General features: G+C 54.9%; 2 protein-coding genes across 2 annotated transcripts; both read left to right on the top strand.

Annotated features, from left to right (window-relative positions):
• Positions 1 to 8,820: 8,820 nt before the first annotated feature.
• B0I36DRAFT_403875 (uncharacterized protein) lies at positions 8,821 to 13,980 on the top strand (the record flags this gene model as incomplete). Its single annotated transcript, XM_046161761.1, has 2 exons — positions 8,821 to 9,012; positions 9,093 to 13,980. The coding sequence occupies exons 1-2, from the start codon at positions 8,903 to 8,905 to the stop codon at positions 13,978 to 13,980; spliced, it is 4,998 nt and encodes a 1,665-aa protein (XP_046017384.1). The 5' UTR covers positions 8,821 to 8,902.
• A 3,461-nt stretch (positions 13,981 to 17,441) lies between these two features.
• Positions 17,442 to 19,507, top strand: B0I36DRAFT_77609 (uncharacterized protein). Its single transcript, XM_046163354.1, has 2 exons — positions 17,442 to 18,408; positions 18,480 to 19,507. The coding sequence occupies exons 1-2, from the start codon at positions 17,650 to 17,652 to the stop codon at positions 19,446 to 19,448; spliced, it is 1,728 nt and encodes a 575-aa protein (XP_046017383.1). The 5' UTR covers positions 17,442 to 17,649; the 3' UTR covers positions 19,449 to 19,507.
• The last annotated feature ends 439 nt before the right edge of the window (positions 19,508 to 19,946 follow it).

Below are 19,946 nucleotides of genomic sequence, written 5' to 3'. Positions count from 1 at the left end.
ATTCATGAAAGACGGTTTCGTTTTGCGCCACTAGCTTGGTTAGTGCCAACTGCCACCCGTCGGCTCCATGGCCAGCGGGTCTTTATCATCGGCTACTGTCGAAGCCAGGGGGTATTCGGGGCCCAGGATGCCCCGAGCCACCAATGCAGCGGCCGCTCCAGAAGGAGCTCGGGCGAGTCACGACCCAACACTGCCGACAAACGGTTAGCTCACGGATGTTTATTCAGCATGATGTGTATTCTTAGTACAGGTCCGTTGGTGGAGAGCTTTGGCCGATTACGGTTAAACGGACCTTGTCACTACTGTGTGTGGCTTTGCCTCCGAGAGGTGTCGGGGCTGTGCCTCCAGAGATGTGGGAGCATTGGGGAGATTGTGCTGCGGAGTTGAGACGCGGAGTTGGAAGGCCCAGAGTGGCCAGCCACACAGGCCTTGATGGCTGGTTCTAAGCACATCTGAGAAATGGATGTCATCATGCTTGCAGGTTGCACCCCCCTCCCCCTTTGATCCCCTGGCTCGCCGACCTTGGCGAAAGGTTTTTGGCTAATGAGAGCGCGCCTACTGAAGATCTGAGACTCGAAATCGCCCGCAATCTTCTGCTTACTTCTGCAAGGGTCCCAGACAGGAGAATTGCACCCCGGCGCCTCGTGGTGACCAGGTTCGGTACCGCTATGAGTGATACGTCAGGGCATGCTATGCTCCGTGAAAGATTTACAGTCTCAACAAGCGCACGTGCTGCAAAGTTCGAAGCCGTCGCAAAACACTGTTTATCGTCAAGACGGTCACCCTGGTATTGTGACTCGGGATTATGGATCGCGCTGAGCGGGCGTAGCTCAATCCCTGCCATTATGCAACTGATACAGCGGGACGTACCTCAAAGACCACAACGCGACCTAAAGCCGTGCCGTATTCTTGGATCCGGGCCCCCCACGGGTAGCGGGCCTATTGCAACGTGACGCGATCGCGCTTGGCATGCATTGTGGGATAGCTAGCTTGTGGTGCATTGCCAGTTACGCGATGACGTGGTGGCGATAAATGACACGGTTTCCATTATTGTCCCAAGCTTAGTAGGCGATCTCAGAGACTGTTGAGTGGCGCGGGAGTGACTTGTCAGAGGAGATAGAATACTGTTCTGAAATCCTGGTAGTCGGTGGTCTTTCTGCTCCGTCATCCGACAGATTCTGATTGGTTGCCTCCCGAGCGTGCAGTCTTGGCCATCCATCTCATTGCCGTCCAGGGGCCGGAAATCCAATTGTTCGGCGTCGGAACCCTGCTCCCGTGGTGGAATTATTCCCGTTTGGACCCCTGCTGACTCAACAGGCATTGACATCTCCACCCGGCGCGAGCCTGCCTGGTTATGTCCCGGTCGCCAGCTGTTCGCTTAACCATCCATGATCTGGGACGATACGCAAAAGTATCCAGCGTTCCGATCCTTGCAGGAACACTCTACTTCGACTATAATGTAAGCGTAGCCAAGGATTGGTAAGATGCTTCCCTGCTTCCAAACCCGTGGAGCAGCTGTTTTCGCCCAGGTGGTCGGGCATGGGGAAGAAGCTGGTCTTCGGACCGAACCATCTATAGTCAAGATTTTGTCCTTGGAGACTTTGCCCTCTCACTTGAGGTGTATCCTGAGGATGAGGACGCATCTTCGAGTTGAGCTATATTATTGTACCGCCTACGTGCTGGGTGGAATGCAGAGCTGAACTCAGTGCTGCTCTTCCCCATTCTAGACTACCTCTCTTCCCCGCTCGCAGCCCTACGCTACCGATTGGGTTTCAACGTGGCAGTAAGGTATTTTTAGTGCCAGGCGTGGTTATTGCGGAGCTGTCCGGCAGGCGCCTCATCTTCATAAAGTTGCAACGGGAAAGACACGTCACAAAGCAGGCAGTTCTTAAGCCAGCACTTATGCGGAGACATGGTTCATCCTTTGTCGTTTCAGAAGATCTGATCCTCCAGAGCCGGCCTACATAACTCGAGCCTCCCACAAGCCATAGCGGCGCGGCTTGCCCGGGTTTCGGAAATCAGCCAATCAGTGATGTCGTGAAGATCATTGCACAATATATGACACTGGTCGACGAGACCCCTGCCTCATGTAAATCAACTGCGGAAGCTGGTAGACAGCGATAGGGTGTGCCGTAGCGAGGCGAACTGCAGGCCACAATGGTGGGTGCTAGCATGCGTGAGCGAATCCTGCTTGTGCCCGAGTCTCTGCTTTGAGTATGGCACGTCCCCTCATCAGTCATCCCAACAATGACAATGACAAAAAGGTAGGTGGCGTCATAATCTAGATCGTCACTTGGCGAGTAAAAAACCTTAGGCTCCAGTTCCCTCCGTTCAGCTTTGCACGGGGGGGCCCCGGGCTGCGTAAGCGAGTCCCCAGATTCTGATCAGGGCATTCAGCCCTGTTCCTGGATATTTTGATCGGCCGAAGGGACTTCTCGGCCGTGCTGACACGAAACCGGTTGACCGGATAATGCCTCCTGCTCGATGAAACTGTGATGTGCCTGCGCAAGGGCGTTGGTGCCGACATGCCGGCCGCGAGAAAGACCCATGACCTCAACACTCTACGAACAGGCGGCCAGCCCCATAGTGGAAGGTCAGCACCATCACTTTCTGATCTCTAGGCCCTGTTCTGGCAGTGCACTGCGCAAAATTTATGAAGGTTAGCGTTGTCTAGAATTCCCTCACTACACACTCTGAGCAACGCCTTGGGCTGACTTGTGTAGCATGGCGTGCACAAACGCAAAGGAGACCATAATATTATTAGCGCATGATGACTGCCCCGGGCGCGCCGGTGACATGTCCAGAGGCCAGAGATCTGGCAGCGCAACGTCACAGCCATGGCCGTTTTATGCCGTCGTGGTGCCCTGAAAAGGAAAGCTAAGCGACGTTGGCCCTCGTCCGGTCTATTTTCCCGCCCATTTCGGCTCCACTGCATTCTCAAAGTGTACGTAGTGGCCCAGCGAGCGAACAGGTCTCTCGCAAGCTAGTCCCAAGGCAACCTAGCGAATGCCAAGTCGTGTTCCTTGCAAAGAGTCCCCAATCCAATTTGTGGATTTGTCCACAATGATGGGTAACTGTGGAGCAACCGCCTGCTCGAACTGACGACGGTCTATCCCCTCAGGCGGCCGCCTCAGGCTCCGACAGCCCCCAAGGCAGGGGAGTCCCCAGCCCTGGTCACGCTCATCGTCTGTCTTCCCCAATCTTTACTAGCGCAGGGGGCGTGGTATAGGCCACCCACGGTGCTACAAACAAGGTCTGGAGATCGAGGCGCTTGACTTCCCCCCGATGGTCCTCAGGCGGGAACCGCCAGGCTAACCCCGGCCCAGTGGAGATACCCACGCAAGCCACCTGAAGGGGTCGGGGTTGTCAGTTCTCCCGAGTCTTCTAGTGGCAAGCCACTGGCGCCCGTCTTAAGTCCGTCTGTGACGTCCAATTTGGGAATACCTTCCTGCCTTCCCACGATTCAGGCGCACGCGGCCAGCCCGCGGTAGATGAGTCGTTGATCTACATCCCACTCCTGGTGTGTGGCCTTGACGCCCGTAAGCTATGGAACAGGGTAATTCTACCTTTGCCATCTCGGAACTTGACCGATGCCGCATGCACAGCCTTTGTCATCGTGACTACTGATTCTTTTGTCGGAGTTCCAAGTATAATGCGGGTTACGCTTGGGGTGTGGAGAAACAGAAACATGTGTTCAGCTTATCACTACATGCTCGAGATCCATCCTTGTCAACCCGGCCAACCTGGGCAGGTCGCAGTGTTCGTGCGGACCCACGTCACTATAGGCGAAGAAGAGGTAAATCAGGAAATGATCCAGTACAGCCCTCTTGAGGAGCAAGTATGCTGACTTGGGGATTGTTGTGCCTGGACAATAATTATTGCATACTCTATTGCGCGATAGAACACTCCAAGCCCACTATAGGTAGAACCCATGATCACGCAGCGCGGGATGGGACCTTGGAAGTCGATACATCCCGTGCCTTGCCGCGTGGGTGGGGAACGTCGGCGAGCAACCCGACCAGCGAGGCTGTGGAACCTCCAGTGAGCAGCGTCTTGTCTAAGAATATCATTGCCCATACAATAGGTGCCGGTCGGTCCGCCGCGCGCACTTGATTAGGAAGAGCTGGGACCTTACCATTGTTTGCGTTAGCAAGTCCCTAACCTCAATGACAGCCATAACGAGGGGCGGCATCGGCCGAGAAGGTAAAGCCGTGCGTTCGCTGTCAAGTATCCAGCGGCCCAGGGGACTATCGCTTGGCCTAGCAATAAGGGACAGTGTCAAGCGCCTTGCCGATACTCCATGAGGCATGAATGCTCCGGGTTCTAGCAAGCCAGGCCGGTAACGTTGCACCTTGCTGCTTGACCCCTGGACATGGATAGTTGGACATATCTCCGCAGAACCCACGAGGCTACGATGCAAAGCGGTCCCAAGTTATCCTGGCGCTTAGCGAAGTACCTCGATAATTCCTGTTTGAGCGGAAGGGACAAGTAACTGTGACGGTCGCAAGCACCTCGAAAACGCTATTATTTGCGCGATGAACAAAGTATCTCTCGAGCATGACTGATCGTATTAGCTCAGATTCTTGTCTTTCCTTCACTCTTTTTATCCCGAAGCCTTATGGGCTCTGAGAAGATAAAACTCGTTTACAAAACTCGCCATCTCAAGTGTAATTTATTCTCTTCGCTCTCCTATATGCATAGCGCCGACTACAACCCTGCGGATGGATAATTGCTGGCCGTCCATTTGCTGGTCTGCTGGATCACCGACGGAAACCCCGGAAATACCGGTGGCAATGAGGAGTGAAGAAAGACTTGTAGATAATGTCCATACCATGCCTACAATATGCTCTGCCCGAAATGGCCACTTTGCAAGCGTGGATGCAACTTTAGTGGCATATAGCCTTGGGTGGAGAGAATGGGGCTTGACATACCCAAGAATCGTCGCATTCGCATCGCTTTGAAGGTAGGTCCACCCCGGGGACATCCTCCCTCATCCTACATTATACGGCACTGTGCCCCGCGAGGAAACCCCTGCTAGAGTGGAGTGTCAGAACGGTCTGTCGGTAAATGGCCCGCGAGCTCCACCAGCCCTCGTCATTCCACTTTGCGGCACAGGGGCGGTCTGGGGCCCTGCCGTGGCTGGCCTCAAACAGGGTCTGTGCATCAGAAGAGCTGATCTCTATCGTGCTGGGCTGGTCTGTCTCGAGGCCCAGCCCAGGTCTGGCAGGCAGCAGCATTCTTGCAGCTTTCCAGCCTATGAGACTCGGTTTCGTCGTGTTAGCGGCAATCCCGCAACCCTTGCTCCCAGAACCTTGTTCGACTATTCCTCGTCGGGAGGGCGTCCCTTCTTTTCATGGATCGTGTACAAGGGCAGAGCACAACAGGGCAGTAGGCAATCCATCAGTAGTGGAGAAGCCGGATGGACCACATGGAGTGTGGGTAAATGCTGGTTACTACTGTCGGGCCAGGGCCGATCGAGTGCCACGCCACCATGTCACAAGCCCTTCCCCCTGCACTGCCAATATCAGGATCCATCCGTTGGTTTTGTCTGCTATGCCTCCACCACTCCATCAGGCTGGGCTCAAGCTCGGTGGTGATCACAGTGTCCCTTGGAGAAGGAGGGTTCCTTGTGCGGCGCTGTCAAGGAAGCAGTGGTTATAGTATCCAGGCCAGACCATGTCGGCCAGGTTCGCTCGAGTGACACAAGGCATGTCGCCGAGATATGGTGATGTGACCAATATACAGAAAGTTCTGGAATCACGGTCTTCTCGAGTGCAGCCGTACGAATGAGGTTCTTCCCATTGCCAAAGATGACTGATCACCGTTGATGGAACTCAAGTATCCCTGTTTATGTACCGACGATCCGGGCGGTGGTAGTCCATCACTCTCGGGTGTCTCGCGAATACTGCCTGCTGCCCGGCCGCCTGGCTTACAATGTGTCGCACAGCAAGCCTGGTGCCTTGGATTCAAACTACGTGCCTTTGAGGTATACGCTCCTGAGTGCTGAGCTCCATAAACCGAGCCAAACACTCCTTGGATTGAGGATTGACGAGCTCACCAAGGATAGTGGAAGTCACCAACTCTACTTGTTTCACAAGGCACCCTATCCTTTGCAATGAAGCGACGATTACTCCTTCTAGCGGCTCTCTATTTCCACGGTTTCCTGGCAAAGACGAAGAGGTCCTTCCATATGAAACCCCACAAAGATCTCGCCGACGATGATCATATACTTCAAAATATCAGAAAAGCCAAGCGAAGCTGTCTCAAGTTGCTATCTAAAGACGTGACAGTGACACAAAATCCAAGTCATCCTTTCACTGCGATACTTGGCTCGGGGTCTCGCTCCTGTACGCCCCATGTCCAACCCCCCACAGCCTTCGTCCTAGGATCAGAGCAAAGGATGCCGCGTCCGGACTGGCACAGGCCCACCCCATTCAGGCGCCCACACGCATGCACCTTTGACCGGCCGAATCACCTTTCCAACAAAGTTCTGCTTACCTCTTCTGGCAAAAGATCAGTTGCACCGCCCTCAGATGACGCGTCTAAGTCCTTTCCGTATCTCACAGCGTGGCGATGGATTGCGACCCCCGTGAGAAGGGGAACCGGCTTCGGCAAGATGTGGCAACGCCATTTGAGATGCTCCCTGGGCTTTTTTTGAGCAGCCGCGGCCTCAAAGCTGCCATGGCCGCGTATCCAATGAGATTTTGTAAACCAGCACATCCAGTCTGTCAGCCGGATCGTACTCAGTATTTTAGTCTTTCGGTGCTCTATGGTGCTTCCAACTTGGAGTGTTTTTGAACACAGGCAGATTGCGTCAGTGACTCCGTTCAGGGTTGTTTCCGCCGCGCTGTTTCCATAAAGCCACACTCACGTTTCGCGGCTCGAAAATTTTCGTTGCTCGCTTGGAGACTTCTCATTCATGAACGTTTGAGCGGCTCGTTCGTCTTGCATTTGACTAGGGAAGTGTGATGCGAGGGCTCTTCACATAGATCCCCAGCCTGAATATCCTAATAGCGTGACATCTCTCCGATCTTGTGGTCGTCGTTCCTCGCGAACATCTAGTGGGAATACAGAAAAGTCAGACGAACGCAAGAGCTTTTGCGAGGAGTATTTTGGATCTGCCGCTGCTAACACGAAGTAAGTACCACACAGAGCGAAGGATGGTGAACAATACAAAGTCTGCCCGAGAGATCGGCCAGGATGCGTATGAGCCAGAAAACAATAAGCCCCCTCCCTGCGCTTAAGGATAAACTGAAGAGTTTAGGAGGGAGAAACCAAATGAATATCACGGCTGTCAAGAATCGTCGGGGATATCCAAGGAAGGCGTATCGTGCTAGAGAGCACGTTATAGGCCACAACCAGGAATCTTGGATGAGAGAGCACCAGTCTCACTTCAAGAATTATTAATTCTATCCTTTAAACCCGTAAAAGTTCGACAGGCGAGAAGATATTCTGTTGAAGACCTAAAATGGGCTCGTTCAATCACCACTAGGGTGATTTGATAGTTAAAATACCGCGTCCTTGCCCGTCACGAGCACTACCTTGTCTATAGCTCTAACCAAATGTCTATATCAGTTTGCAGCAGATCGCCTGCCACTAGCCGCCCGGAATAGAGAGACCATTGGGTGCGCCATCTGATCTTTCCTGAAATTGACACCCGGCCCTCCAGCTTGATTAAAATAGGCCTAAGGTTGACCTGTCGGGAGTCATACGCAGTGCTCCAGATTGTCCGCGGTATAGCTGCTGACGTAATTTGTTGATCTGTCCTTTATCATTACAGTCGTGCTTCAACTCGCCACGCGTGTCACTTGACCTCCTTACGACCAAGCCCAGCATATCTCATAAAACGACCAGAAACCTTGTGTTGTTCTTAAGCGCACCATGCGTAATCATGGTGGATGGCCAGCACGTAAAATATCTTCGACTCTTGGAATCCAATCATACCATGTCGTCTTATGCCTCGCCTCATTGCTAGGACAGGTGACTTCTACCAAGGTTGACATTGTGGCCATGACTTTTGGTTACACGTCACGGGCCATGCGTTCAACCTTGGCCCTGAAGCATACCATGCAGGATGGAGCTAGCGTGTCCCCGAGTGATTTGACTTTGGGCCACGCCACAATGATTCTCGCTGTGGCTTTGGCCAAGAATAACCAGCCAGCCATCATACGGTCCCCCCATCAAGCTGTCTTTCTCGTTCCCGAGGTGCCTGCCATTGGTACAGCAGACCAAGTGCGGAGTGCACTCGGGCGCAAGGCAGACTTGAGGGGTGTCTCATCCGTGGAGCATCAAGGTGAGGATTCGGCAGATGGGACGTTTTTGGAAAGCAAGACATACTTGGCGCGTTCTAGCCAGGAGCCTCGATCGGAAAGTCTGCCCAGCTCAAGGCGAAATCTTGAGGACGAGGCATTCTGGTCTGCCGACAACGGGAAGGCTGAAGGGGTGCTCCGTGATCTGTGCCCGGAAGCTCGATGCCAAGACGCTATTTTGAACGAACTGCACGAGTGAGCAGAGCCTGCCGAGAACTTGCAGAAATTGCTGGGATCCAGCTCGCTCGTTGGCTGCCCAGATTGTTACCCATGTCACAGGCTGCATGAGGCGGACTGATGCAACTGCTTATGATTGGCCGTCATCTCGGTTGACCACACCCAATACCCAGGAGAGGGAAGCTGTGCGTCGAAGGTGCGGTTTGCTTCACGGGAAGGGGGTGGAGGCGCAGAAATATCGGCCAGACCTGCAGCGATCACAGGCAAGATCCGACGCATATGAACCTGGACCCGTCGACCAGCCCTAATCTGTACCCGTGAGTGTGCACTTTGACGAGCTTCCGCCAACATTCGGGCCTGGAAAGCACTCCGCTCATGGAAACGTCAAATGCAAGTGACAAGGCACCAACGGCAGTATGACAAGAATATACACCAAGAAGACGATGGGGCGTGGAAAGTGGACAACGAAGCACGGCTCAACAGCCAGGAATGCATACAAGGCCGCCTCGAACGGCGGCGGCCAAAGGTCCTCCACATCTTGAATGTCCTGACTTTACTAGATCTCGCACAAAGGTTTTGTGCTAACATCTTTCGAATTTGCGACAGCCCTGTTGAGACTGCTCCGCCCAGAATGCCCGAGTGGTTTTTGGAGAACTGTGTCAAGACCATAGAAGAATTACGCAACAAAGATAGCCCCGGGCTCATTCCCCTGGAGATCATCGACACAACCGAGACGAAAGCTCAGCCGAGCTCCGAACAAGGAGACATACCGCACCATGAATCTTATCAAATCGATCGCTTGCTCTGGGCCCCAATTCGAGGCCTACTTGCTCCTCTGCCCGATCAAGCGCTGTCAGAAATATCTTCTAACATGCCAAATGGTGGTGTTGTTGCATGTCATTCTTGCGCGTTTCTCCATGACGCTGCTCACATTCGATTTCCTGGTCGACGAGTTGCGGGTGGCAATCCATTCCTTCTCACGATTGCACAACGACTTGCTCCTGAAGCCGGAGCACATCTCATCGTTCTGACCTTGGAGGACGTAGATGACCTCTGCGAGCACCTGGCCCGGGAAGGCTTCCCCGCCGGGAGTAAGCTTACCCGCCCGCCGCTCAAGGCGTACTTTACGAGAACGTCGGAGACCGAAGAGGATACCTGGTATCCCAAGGAAGACTACTCGAAACCATGGAAGTCCCCCTTCCCTTTCTCCGCTCTTCTGCACTGTGCAGACGTGATAGAAGAAGGCGATGTCGGGAACCCTCGGACGGGACAGCCAGTTGTGGTCTGGCTCCCAGACGTGAAGAAGTTTTGGGACTACGAACGAGGCATAGTGTTGCAAGCATTAAAGCAAGCAGTGGCACAGGAATCCGGGAGAGTGCTAGTTCTGTCTACAGTCGATCAGATGGGGCGCCCTTCGAGCTTCACGGGGGAGCCATTGCCACCACCATTGCAGCGGCTGCCACAAAACTGTGCTTACCCTTACGCGAGGCAGGACGTTCGAGAGTCACGACCCGACACAAGCAGCAGCGATGATTCAGACTATGAAAAAGATGAATTCGGGGAGTCTATTAGCAAAACCTCAAAGGTCTGGAGTCAACAGCGTAACAAAAGCCGCAACGCTGCTGCTGCCAAGTGGGAGGATATGGTACTCAGCGCGTCGGGAACGAATCCTAGACGACACGCCATTCACATCGCACCCGTGTCAAGCAGTAGACAAAGGCGTTCATTCGAAATCAACGCAGCACACAGACCTTGGACCATGGAAGATAACATACGACGAATACAGGCTGTCGTGAGACGTTCCAGCCCAATCCACGCACAGTCTCCTTTGTTTCGACCCTATGCCGCGTGGGAGCGAATGACCGATTCCCTGCCGCAAGACCATCCCATATGTGCTGACTTCCTTGGAGAGCCAATGTTGATGGATCTCGCAAGCTCAATCATGCCTTGGACTTCCGAGGACCGAATCCGCCTCGCTATTCTCGAGTTCCAGAAGTATGAATCAGTGCTGCGTTCTTGGTCACCAAGCACCTTGCCAGAAGACCAAACGGGGCTTGACTCGAAACTGACGCCTCAGATTCGCAAGAAACTAGAGAGACTTTTTCGGGAGCCACAAAGATACACTTGGGCGATCAGGCTCCTCAGTCTCCTGCAAGCACAACGCCACAAAGAAGTCAGAATGACGGATCTCGCGCTCCCAGACGAAGTCAGGCAGTCAATCGCGCAGCTTGCAGGGCGGCCCGATCAGGCAGAAGACCAGGCGCCCTACGGAACCCTCGCGCAAGAAACGACCAGTGGAGCCCTCCTCTACGGACCGCCTGGGAATGGAAAGACGAGTCTCGCTCGGGCACTAGCGAGTCAAACCAATGGCGTTTTCCTCAGCTTCTCTGCTGCGGACATCAAGGCGAGGTGGTTTACGAGGTTCGGTTATCAGTTCAAAGAGTTGACCCACAGTCTCTTTTGGCTTGCTAGGGAACTGAAAGCCGCAGTACTCTTTATTGACGAGGCTGATCAACTCTATGGACCCCAGAGTGATTCCTCATACTCACCCGACTCGTCCCTTTCCCCTCAGCTACTGCAAGAGATGTCCAAGAGGCAGAAACACAACCAAAAACTCCTTGTTTTGCTCGCGACCAACCAACCCCATAAAATGGACCCCGTGCTCCTCGGTCGATTTCCTACTCGCATCTACATGGGGTTGCCAAGTCCAGCACAGCGGCTCCAGATTCTGCAACTACACCTGAGCGAGGAGTCCCTCGACCATTGCGTTGATTTGTCACGTCTGGCAGACAAAACCATGAACTATTCAGCGTCAGACATAAAGGATTTATGCAAGCACGCAGCCGTCCTGTGCGATTCGTTTGATGGGGATCTTGGAGGACGAAGACTCCTCCAGCAGCGGCATTTCGATCGTGTGTTGCTCAGGACGCCTACCACTGTGTCTTTGGAAGCCTTGTCCAGCATAAGGGCTTTCGCAAAGCAGCACGATCCGGAAGCATGGCGCAGCATGATGTCAAGAACCCAAGTCGCCACGAATCCGGGAGCGGCCTCCACAACAGCCGACGCAGCAGCATCCCACCAGAATCGCACGCACGACCCAACATTGTCAAGGGCCGCCCGAGAGCAGAGACAAAAGGCTCGGCGTGAAATTGGCACTTCCAACCCTCAGCCCAGTGCGCCACCCCATGAGCCCAATCCGGAGGGTGCCGACCTGGCCCAGACTCACCTCGCAGAGGGCGGTGCTGTCCTCCCGGAAAGGCGTCGCAGCTACCAGTACACGCCGCTTGCTCAGGATGGCAAACACATTCGTGTGCTCCACATCTGTGCCGAGGACTGCGAGGTGGAGGGCCACAACACGCGCGAGGGCGCGAACGCCTTGCACGACGATACTATTGTCTGCATGCTCAGCACGGTTGATCTGGACGATACCACCGAGGCGTGGACGAGATACACTTCTGTCTTCGACTTCCCGCCTCAGACCCGTATCGTCAAGTGGCAGTCTGCCTGCCGCGATGCAGAAGAATATCAACAAGACCTCGATTCTCCGCAGCCAGACAAGACGCAGGACATTGATGATGGCGCCGGCGTGGCAAGCAGCTCGCGCGGAAAGATGCTCCACCGTTACCGATGGGGGGATTTCATGGCGCTCAGCTACGTCTGGGGCGACGCAGCACGAATGCGAGAGATCATAGTAGACGGCTGTCGATTTGACGTCACTTCCAACCTGTATGAAGCCTTGTCCGTCCTCCGCGGGACAGATGAGATACGGAAACAGGGGCTCCACATCTGGATCGATGCCATCTGCATCAACCAGCAGGACAAGCTCGAGCGCGCGCGAGAGGTGATGAGGATGGACCTGATCTACGCCAACTGCTTCAAAGTCTGGGCGCAGCTGGACAGCGGCTCGGCGGTTGCGGACAGCGACGTCAACATTGTCAAGGCCAGGCTCGAGAGGCTGGACTTTGCCGAACTGCCCGACTTGCGCTGGGGCGACGCAGATACGATCGCTGTCGAGGACGCTCTCTGGTCAGTCGTGACGGCGATGGCGACAAACAGGTACTGGGAACGCTTATGGGTCGTCCAGGAGATTGCTCTGGCTCCCGACATCACGTTCCGCCTGGGAGCCGGGTGCTTCACAAGAAAAGATATACTGGATATCGACATTATCTACAGAGCCGCCTCCGACTCTCAGCGGACGTCACGAGACACGGAATCGAAGAAGGCATGGGACCTGTATCGAAAAATGACCATCATGGTGTTCCGGCTCGTTACGCTGAGGCCAAAAAAAAGCAACCTCGATGTTTCCGGCCGTCCGATGATCGACATGATAGAAATACTCCACCTGGCGCAAACGTCCAGTGCCACTGATCCACGCGACAAGGTGTTTGGTATGCTCGGGCTTGTGCCGGTGGAGGTCAAGAATGCGGTGAAGCCCGACTATCGCTCAGGCGTGAGCATGCAGGAAGTGGCTGTCCAGTTTTCCAAAGCATGCATACTGGCGGATGGAGAACTGAACAACTTCGCGCGCATGCAACGGAATGCGGTTCGGCCGCGGGGCTTACCCACCTGGGCTATGGACCTCGAGGGCAGCCCGCACATGGGGAAGCTGATCAGAGATACGCAATACCGGGTCCACGATGCTAATCAGGGTCTAGCTTGGTCGGATTTGAAATTTACCGACAACGACAGAGTGATGGTTTGTCAGGGAGTCATGGTGGACGACCTGGCAGCGCTGGGGGCCTGTGAGTGGTTCTACGAGCCTCTAGATGGCTGGCTGTACAGGCCCTTATGGCAAGATACGGAGGACGGTGGCAACGACAACGAGCGATCGAAGGCCGAGCAGGACCCCGACACCATGAAGTGGAGGCAAACATTGGCCCGCGTTCTACTCCGTGACAGTACCTTCACGTTCGATGATGGGAAATACTCGGTTCTAGATATTCCCTGGCTCGAGAGCTACAAGGTGGAAAAAGATTACACTGATGCCAGGGCCACCAGACATCTCGAAGGACCTCCTGCAGACATCGGCAGACAGCACTTTGCGCCGCAAGAGCGCAAATGGGCCCGGTTCTACAACAAGAGCGGGCTGAATGGGCTGTTTTACAGTGCCCTGAACGGAAGCGCGGATCTCCTCATTGGTGGCCAGCCGCTGAAGAGTTATTTTGCGCTCCTAGACAGCAATGACGAATGCCCAGATATCGCCGCCTTTCTGGATCTCACGAATAAGCTCGACGATGGCCTTTGTGGCGAGGGGTATACTCGGTTGCTCAAGACGAAGCGCGGGCTTCTCGGAACTGTTCCGGAGATCACCTTGCCCGGAGACAAGATTGTCGTCCTCTCGCAATGCGACATGCCAATGGTTTTGCGACCCAAGGACGGCTCCAAATATTATGAGATTGTGGGTTCCTGTTTCGTGGAAGGCTTGATGCGTGGTGAGACTGCAGAGCTCCTTGCCCAGGGAACCGTTAAGTTGGAAACCTTTATGATTCGATAATGGCAAGGGAACCTCCGTCGAGATATAAGGGGAACATCTGGGCATCGTACTGCGTATTGAACTATAGTGTTGCTTCGTGCTTTGACCTCCTTATTAGAACATGACCCTATAGCGACTCCGTCAGATGAACCCAGAGGCCGCGGCTTTGTGATATTGCCACTTCTTTATATCCTAGAAAAGACGCAGGACATGGGGTAGTCTCTGAGGCTAAACGGTGATTTTTCAACTCTTGCTCAACGAAACAGCAAGCGAAGTCCAGGTCAAAGTATGATAGGGTATCTTTCCGCGGACGAGGACGCCGTCCCTGAGCCCTGGTACACAGAGGCTCATTCGTCATATAGCTTGGGCTATACGTGCACTCAAGGCGCAAGCCGGGCTTTCCGTTCGGGCCAAGCCGAAGATTTCAGCGTGAAGCTCTGCCGCGACAACCCCTGCATTCGGGAACCTGCCACTTCCTCGCTTCAGGTTCGTGGATCCCGAGATTCTCAACGACCATGTGCGGCATAAGCCGGTACTATAATGAAGCAAAGCAATGTCCTGAGAGATGTCATTGGTCTGGTGCATCGTGTAACACCGTTGCCAAGGCCGCGTTAAACAGTGCAGGATTCCAGTCGGGCGGTGCCGACGATATTGACACGGGTTTATCCGGTGTTGCATGTCTTGCTTGTGGTGTTACGAATCCAGAACCCGGGGCTCGGCGCCTGCCACTGTGCGACCACTGGGGCGAGGACGAGCCAACAATCGGCCGACCTGACCACGACCCCTTTGCCTGGCGGATTCCTTATTATGTATGCTAACGTTGTCACTGCACTACATGGATTGTATTTGGTTTTAGTGCTGTCTTGTAACAAACTGCCTGTAACAGAAGAAGCAAAAGCATCATCTAGCCATAGGTGCAAAATTGCATCGGCTGTGGGGTCAATCTGCTTGCATTTGCTGAGGCGAGAAGCACCGGAACTTTTTGTCTGATCCTGGGGACCCCTGTAGATGTTACCATGCACAACGACACACGACACGCAAGGTAGGGACTACACATGGCCAGGCGAGCCTCAGGTTGGCATCTTGTTGATTTTTGCGTCAAATCAACCAAGTCTCCAAGTCGATGCTACGCACAGCCAATGTCTCGCGTGTGCAGAGTGAGTGGCCAATGCTCTAGGGGTTGTGGCAGTGAAGGGCGTTCCTCAAGCCAGCCTCGGTGGCGGGAGATAAGACACAAACGGGAAATGTAAGCAAGCAGCAGCGACTGAGCGCATACAGAAGCCTCGCAGCACCAGCTCGCGCATTAAATCATCGCGGCACTTTCGGCAGGACTGACGGGCAGCTGCCTGTCCTGTTTGGGCTAATGTGTTAGGGTAGGGAGAACAACCAGCGCATGCGAGAAACCGGGCAGCGCCACCGGACTGGAGAAGGCTCAAAGCTGCGTGTCCTTTAGATCGTCCTAGTGCTCACATTGAGCTGGAGCGTTTTGATCAGCCGCAGCTACTTGCGCAAAAGCCGATCTTGGAGTAAGCATCAGATGAGTCCTGCTCATTTGAAGGGTGCAGGATAGCCCCGAAGGGACACGACTTGGTCGGCAATGCTCACTCATCGTCGGAAATTGAGTTGCCACGACTGCTTCCTGCAATGCTCAACAGTGCGGTGAAACGACAGAAGCAAGTGAAATACGACGAGTCACTTGGCAGGCTGCAGGGCAAGACCAATGAGCATCCACCCAACACACCAAAACTAGAGGCCCCACGTGGCTGCGTTTCATGGTGGCCAGCCAGATTTCAGCCGTAAGCCGAGCTTCGGCCAGAGCACTGAGAGCGTCGATGCCCAAATTGTGCAAGATTGGCTGCGCATAAAAAGAGCGGGCGTCTGCGTCTAGAGTTGGCGGGAGCTGAAAGCATGTGCACGTCGACGGGGCATGAACAATGGGTTGCCGATTGGCATGTGCGCAGAACCTAGCGCGGCAGGAGACTCCGGGGATGCGATCCGGGATCGAAAGGTGTGATGCCAGACTAATCAGATCTGATGGTGCCAGAGACCCAATCATGAGCAGGCAGGCTCCTCCTCCCTGGCCGGCGCCGGGCCGTGCTTGGCGAAGCTAGCAGGGGAGCCATAGTTAGCCGTGCCGCTGTCTTCTGGCAGCTGTGTGGAGCATTGCAAGGCCGCAGGGGATGGATGCCAGCAAGGACCGTCCGTTGCTTCCTGGCCTGTCCCCGGCGGGGAGGGAGGGGTCACTAGAAGTGCTTGTGTTGGTGGTCGGACGCCACGAACTCTGGACGCGAGACAAGCTGTGCTTCTTCCTGCCTTCGAGAACAGGCTTGCGCATACAGTGGCGGGCCAGGCTTGTGAGACAGGATGTGTCTGCCAGAGGGAAGAGGTGGTGATGTGCGACGCTGCATGCAAGGAGAAGCTGGGGAGCCCTGCCACGCAATCTCGGCCCCGCCGTCAACGAGAGGCATGGCTCGGCAGGCCCTCCGTAGGCTGCCAGCACATGCAAGAAGGAGCCGCATGGAGGAGGGCAAGAACCAGGACAAGGGGCACACGAGCCTGAGAACAAGGTCGGAACTTTTCTGGCCTCGATGCACGCCACAAGACCCTGGCAGGAACGCTGGCGCTGACGAGAACAGCCGAGCGCCCGACACGGGGAGACGAACGGACGAGTCGATACTCGCCATATAACCAAGACAGGGCCTGGAGAAAAAGCAGGTTCTGCCGTTAGGTTGAGGAGGAGAAGCGTGGAGAAGGGACCTTTCTCTGCAAAAGCAGCGGCACTTGACGAGGTGAAGATTGCTGGTGGTGTTGCTGCAGGAAAGTGCCCCTGGCTGGGGCGAGGGGCGCCCAGCAGGGAAGGTGCGCCAGGCACAGGCCAGGGCGTGGCCCCCGTGCCTGCATCGTCGACAATGCACCCACTGTCTCCATCTCTGCACCACGCCACATGCAATTCCATGCCTCACAACGTCACCCACGCCCATTGATGCATCTTCGTTCAATGCCCTGACTAATTAAGTCGCCAGCCTCGACGACTGCTGTCCCGCAGGATGCTGCTCCAGGGCTGCAGCTGCTCCCTCGTTGCAGGCAGCCAAGACAGGTCGGCTTGCGATCAGGGTTCACGCCATCAAGCCTGACTATCAGCCCATGACTCGTCCTCCCAAGCCACTGCTTCACTCGCTCCTCCACCATCTCGTGTCTACAACTCTGTCTTGTTGCTCGTGGCCCTGTCCGTGCTCCTCCGCTCTGCTCCAATCGACAGCCGCATCCTTCCATGATCAGGGCCCAGCCCAGGAGTGAGAGGCTCGGTCTCCTCTGCCTTGACTCGTCCGCTCTTTCACCTGCCTCGACTTAAACCGGTCAGGGGTGCTCACCATTGAACTCTGATCCTGGCACTTTGACACTTTGACGCTTCGGAACTCGGCCCACGCTTCTCGCCATTCTAGCCTACCATCTCGACTGCCGGCCCACAGCACGCACGTTGTCATCGTCGCCTCAAGACCGAAGGACCTCGTTCACTTCTCCTACCCGTGTCACATACTTATTCCAGGTGGCGACGAACAAACCCGATGCGTGTGTCAAAACATCGACTGGCTGTGGACGACACTGCCTCTCACCGGCAAGGCTGACGCGCCAGCTCTTCCTGGGCGGGTAGGCTCCAACATATCCGGAACTGCATCACATACAAATGCAATGGAGAGGCCAATGTATGGTTACGGACAGATTCCGTTGCCCGAGCAAGGAGTTTCTCTCTCGCCATTGCCTGTCCAGCTAAAGCAGGGACTCCTCGCCTCAGCTATCCTTGCTGGGCTTTCGATCGCCTCGGCCACATGGCTGTTTCTCTACCTCACCTGGAGGATCGTCAAGTGGAAGTTCTTTCCCAGGAGGAGACCACGGCCAACTCCAGATGATCGGTTCAACGTCGACCTCTCGCTGGGCTTGTCTGAAGAGCATTACCGGCAGTACATCCAGTCCACACAGGCCAGTAGAGGTGGTCGCACGGCACCTCTCCGGAGGCTCTCGTCGGGGACTGTCATCACGACAAAGACGGCTGTCACAACTGCCGAGGCAGCCTCTGTCCTCGAAGACGAGCATTCGAATCCCATCATCATTCTCATCTACCACTTGCTCCTTGCCGACGTTCAGCAGTCTGCCGCCTTTGTCATCAGTGCTTACTGGCTACAGTACGACGGCATATACGTGCCGTCGGTGCCGTGCTATGCCCAGGGCTGGCTTCTGGGTGTGGCCAAGCTTGCTGCCGCCGGCTTTCTTTCCATCATTAGTATCAACACCTATTTGGCTCTTGTATGGGGCTACAAGGCTTCACGCAGGTCGATATACATTGCGATTGCGCTTAATTGGGTCTTTTCGTACGGATGTACATTGGGCGGGGTCCTGGGCACCAAGACTGGTCTGGCTCAGGGCGGCTACTACACTCGAGCAGGTGCATGGGTGAGTCCTTTTGTCGCGACTTGCTTTCTCATCTTCAACAGTCTTCTTTACTGACTCCTGGGGTGGATTAGTGTTGGATCAACCCTCGATACGAGTCTCTTCGGCTTTGGCTTGAATACTTCTGGATATTCCTTGCCATGGGATTAACGACCGTTCTACATGGTCTTGTCTTGTGGTCTTTGTGGAGGAACAGACACTCGGCTCGTTTCTTACCCCGTCAAGCATCCTGTCGGGCCTCCATAGCGACCATGGCAGGTTGCCTCAAGATTTTCCGCCGCGTCGAAAAGGTCGAGTCACAGGCAGAGGAACTCGGACGTCCGTCAGGCCATCATCCCGCTTTCCTGCTGTACCCTCTTGTTTATGTCGTGTGTGTTGCACCCTTGGCAATCGCAAGGTGTGTGGACATGTCTCGAGGTTCCGGGAGTGTAAACCCCGGGTACTATATGGTCGCAGGGGCTCTGCTCGCTTGCCATGGCTGGTTGAATGTGCTCCTCTGGACCACCACCGTCATCTTTGTCAGTCCGAGTGATGCCAAAGAGACAGGACTGGACAGGTTTGCGTTCATGAGAACACCGCACGAGAGGCGCTTTGGCAACATGATATGGGTTGAGGGCGGCACGAGCGCAAGTGAAACCCCTGGAGGTGGTCCTCCTCCGACAGTGATCGCTCGAATGAGGGCTTGGCGGATGCAGCGCCTGCCTTTCTTTCGGTCTGGACGCAGCGATATTCCGCGACACGGTCGTCCCTCGAGATCTTTCCGTAACAGTCTAGCCGCCAGCGGGTATCCGGGCCCAAACAGCATCAGCCAAGAGTCACTCCAACGTAGTGTAAGAGGTGAGCAGGAAGTCGCATCGATGCCGGAAGGGACACTTGGAGGGATCCAAATGGAGGTCGTAACGACCATTGTGGTCGAACGGGAGGAGGACGTAGGGTTCGGCCACGCCGACTTCTTGGGTTTCCCGCATGAAGCTCCAGCACGGTCGGTGCATACCACTTCACAAAAGGCGTCACTGGAAGGATATGATGACTGGCGAACATAAACACGGGAAACCTAGCAACATTGGGAAAATGATCATCAACTTGGGCGCAGGCAAAGATAGGCTGTATGGAATAGAACGGGCACGATTTCACGATGCACACATCACGCACCTTTTAGTTCATGTGAATTTCACACCTGCCCAACCTCCCTGTGCAGATTTGCGCGCAACTAGAAAACGGGCCCCCGTGGGCGCAAGCACCCTCTGCCTGTGTACGTACTTGAGTACGTACCTTACGTAGTCTACACAGGGCTGGCAACAACACCCCAGTGACGCCACGATCAACCAGGCCTTGCCTGATGATTGCCAATGCTCTCGCATCTTCGTTTATCACCACCCTATCCGGCTCCTCTCGAGCACCACAGAATCTATGATGTCTTATATTCCAGTGTCCGCACTTCTTATGGTGACCACCAATCCACTCACGATATTTCGGCGGCCCCCGGTTTGCCGAGGAGCGAGCCGCTCTACGAATCATCACTGGTCAAGGAAGGGTGGGCA

Source organism: Microdochium trichocladiopsis, assembly GCF_020744255.1.
Source record: "Microdochium trichocladiopsis strain MPI-CAGE-CH-0230 chromosome Unknown B0I36scaffold_2, whole genome shotgun sequence".
In the NCBI taxonomy this organism is placed as follows: Eukaryota; Fungi; Ascomycota; class Sordariomycetes; order Xylariales; family Microdochiaceae; genus Microdochium; species Microdochium trichocladiopsis.
Note: the sequence above shows the minus strand (reverse complement) of the source record. Positions and strands in the feature narration are given on the sequence as shown.